Raw genomic sequence first — 2,652 nt, 5'->3', positions numbered from 1 at the left:
TTCACACCCGTGGCCAATTTAGTCTTCAGTGAACCGAGCATGCATGTTTTGGGAATGTAGCTGGAAATCAGATTAAATTAAATTACCTGAGATTGCGTACGAGGTCTTTGGTGACAATTTGGATTGTGTTGCCCATCTGCTTCTGCGCCGACACATCCTTTGCCTTCGAGGCCGAATGTGATGATCTCTAAACAACAACGAAACACTCACCTGACAGTTTAACAGATGCAGAAGGTAAAGGACACACACTCACCCGTGTCTTCTTTTCAAACAGGCTTTCATCCACCTGGGAGGAGGGGGCTCGTGTGCGGTAGCGATGTTGTCTTCTCAAATTTGAGCTCTCGCTCTGAAAAGTTGACATTTCTCCAAAAATTATCACTGTCTGGTTCCATTCACGCTAACAAGTCATGATTGATTGTTGAATGTAACAATGGTCAATTTAAAAATATAAATCATTTTAACTTATCTGTAATATGTTTTCACTGATGTTCATGGAAAAGTATACATTTTCGATTCATGAACCATTCAATCTATGATTAGGTCCTGTAAAATAATGTGTGCTTTTTGTAATATTGAAAGCTAATTTATAGTTACCCCCCCCCCCCAAACTTAATTTATCTTACATTATTTGCAAAACAATTTACACTATGGCATTATGTAGAGCAAAGCACCACCACCACCCTCCCCCCACCACACACAAAAAAAGAGTAAAAACAATAGGAAACAAAAACTGTTCAAACCAGACCATTTTTTCTTCGTCCAGATGTAGTCAAAACAGTAAAATATTTCTGGCCGTAAAAATAGAGCGAGAAAAAAAACTAAGTTGCCCAGAAAGCTGCCCGTTGCGCGTTCCAGGGAACTTCTGTCGTCATGTTGTCCTGTTGCCATAGAAACACGATGAAGATACTGCAAGGAGATACTGTTTATTATTATATATAAAAAAAAAAACTTCGAGCTAAAAACACTTTAAATGGTCAATGACATACAGTGTTTACTTTTTATTCTGTCGTTTTTGTAGTGTTTCTGCCTCGCGTCGTGCTTGAACAACAAACCCATAGGAAGCGCAAGTATGCCGAAGCGCGAATTGAACATCCCCTCAGAAAAGCGAAGAAGAAGCTGAGGAAGGCGGGTTTGACAGCAAAAGTGAAAACGGACCATTGAAACAACTCAATGATAGAAATGAAAGCATTATGTTATGGCGCAGTTCGTGCGTTTAATATCATTGGCTTGAAAAAGGGGCGTCTCCATCGGTTCGTTATTATAATATTGTAACTTGGTGCAAGCGAGCGAACGTTACCGGGCGCTACTAAGTATTAACCGCGTGTTTTTCGATGTAGAAGTTACGTTCAAATGCATGTGTTGTTTTATGCTACAAAAATGATGTTTACTTCCGTACGTTTAGCGGTAAAAGTTGCTCGGTTGCAATCACGCCTCAGTGAGCGTAGCGGCGCTGTGATTGGCTCACGTGATGCGGAAACGTCATTGCAGTAATAGTTAATTCGTTGAAGATATCGTTCAAATCGATGCACGCTATTCTGAATATAGCGAGGACAACGTCCTGTTCATTTTCGCAGTTTGATTTTAAAATGTTGCTTTCTGCTTTTTTAAAGAAAAAAAATGGCAGTAAATTATTAACTTCATTAGTCCAAGGGTTCCATAAGCATATCGCGACAGTATATTTCAAGGTCATTGTTAATTTCGGAAATTTGTGCTGAATAGTGCCAATCATTTTTGAGGATTATATGATCATAACAAACAACATACCTATCGTGTAATACCCACCAAGAGGCCAGATTAAATCATTTCTGGTGTTTGGGAGTTGACCATTAACTTGTACAGATTACAAACAGTCCTTAGTTGTAAACAGCAGCTGCTCCGACATTGTAGATCCTGAAGCAAAGTTCACCGGCAGGCACCGGCTGCTGATCTCCTCTCGGAATTCTCTTTTCAAATATATCTAAACATATATATAGATTTTTTTAATTTTATTTTTTTACATCTGCAGTCATGGGTAGAGCAAGTTACTCATACTATCGGGGCACTATATTTTTGGCCATGTTTGTTGGCTACACTCTTTACTACTTTAACAGAAAGACATTCTCTTTTGTGATGCCTTCGCTGATGCAGGAGATTGAACTGGACAAGGATGATCTCGGTATGCTTGAACACGTCAAATGATTTATTCCTGTATTTTGAACCATGGCTGTCTTATTAAGTTTATGTATCACAACCGTGTTGTTTGTGTGTTCTGCTTGCTCAGGCATGATAACCAGCAGTCAGTCTTTGGCCTACGCTATCAGTAAGTTCATCAGTGGAGTGCTTTCAGACCAGATCAGTGCCCGCTGGCTCTTCTCTATTGGCTTGTTTGCGGTGGGAGGCATCAACGTAGTCTTCTCCTGGTCATCCACTGTGGCCGTCTTCTCTACCCTGTGGTTCCTCAACGGCTTGGGCCAGGGCCTCGGCTGGCCTCCCTGTGGCAGGGTGCTGCGCAAGGTAGCTCAACACTATACATTAATTACTCTGCCACATCATACCATTTGTGTGTGTGTGTGTATGTGTGTGTCTATATATACCATATATTTCCTGTGCCTTGCTCCCCTTAACAGCAGCCAACAGCAACATGGGGTGAGAGGGGGGGGGGGGCGGAATTGA

The 2,652-nt window shown here is 41.2% G+C and overlaps 1 protein-coding gene across 1 annotated transcript; it reads left to right on the top strand.

Moving 5' to 3' along the window:
- The first annotated feature begins 1,084 nt into the window (after positions 1 to 1,084).
- On the top strand, positions 1,085 to 2,629 carry LOC109506895 (glucose-6-phosphate exchanger SLC37A4-like). Its single transcript, XM_019855910.1, has 3 exons — positions 1,085 to 2,155; positions 2,261 to 2,551; positions 2,607 to 2,629. The coding sequence occupies exons 1-3, from the start codon at positions 2,008 to 2,010 to the stop codon at positions 2,627 to 2,629; spliced, it is 462 nt and encodes a 153-aa protein (XP_019711469.1). The 5' UTR covers positions 1,085 to 2,007.
- The last annotated feature ends 23 nt before the right edge of the window (positions 2,630 to 2,652 follow it).

This window comes from Hippocampus comes, unplaced genomic scaffold, assembly GCF_001891065.2.
Source record: "Hippocampus comes isolate QL1 unplaced genomic scaffold, H_comes_QL1_v1.1 scaffold2375, whole genome shotgun sequence".
Lineage (NCBI taxonomy): Eukaryota > Metazoa > Chordata > Actinopteri > Syngnathiformes > Syngnathidae > Hippocampus > Hippocampus comes.
This window is presented reverse-complemented; position numbering and strand designations above follow the sequence as displayed.

Bases quoted from the DNA above. Each gene is read 5' to 3' on its own strand.
- LOC109506895 (XM_019855910.1), top strand. From the start codon at position 2,008: ATGGGTAGAGCAAGTTACTCATACTATCGGGGCACTATATTTTTGGCC. The intron at 2,156-2,260 runs GTATGCTTGAAC...CTGCTTGCTCAG, and splicing joins ACTGGACAAGGATGATCTCG to GCATGATAACCAGCAGTCAG. The intron at 2,552-2,606 runs GTATGTGTGTGT...TCCCCTTAACAG, and splicing joins TACCATTTGTGTGTGTGTGT to CAGCCAACAGCAACATGGGG.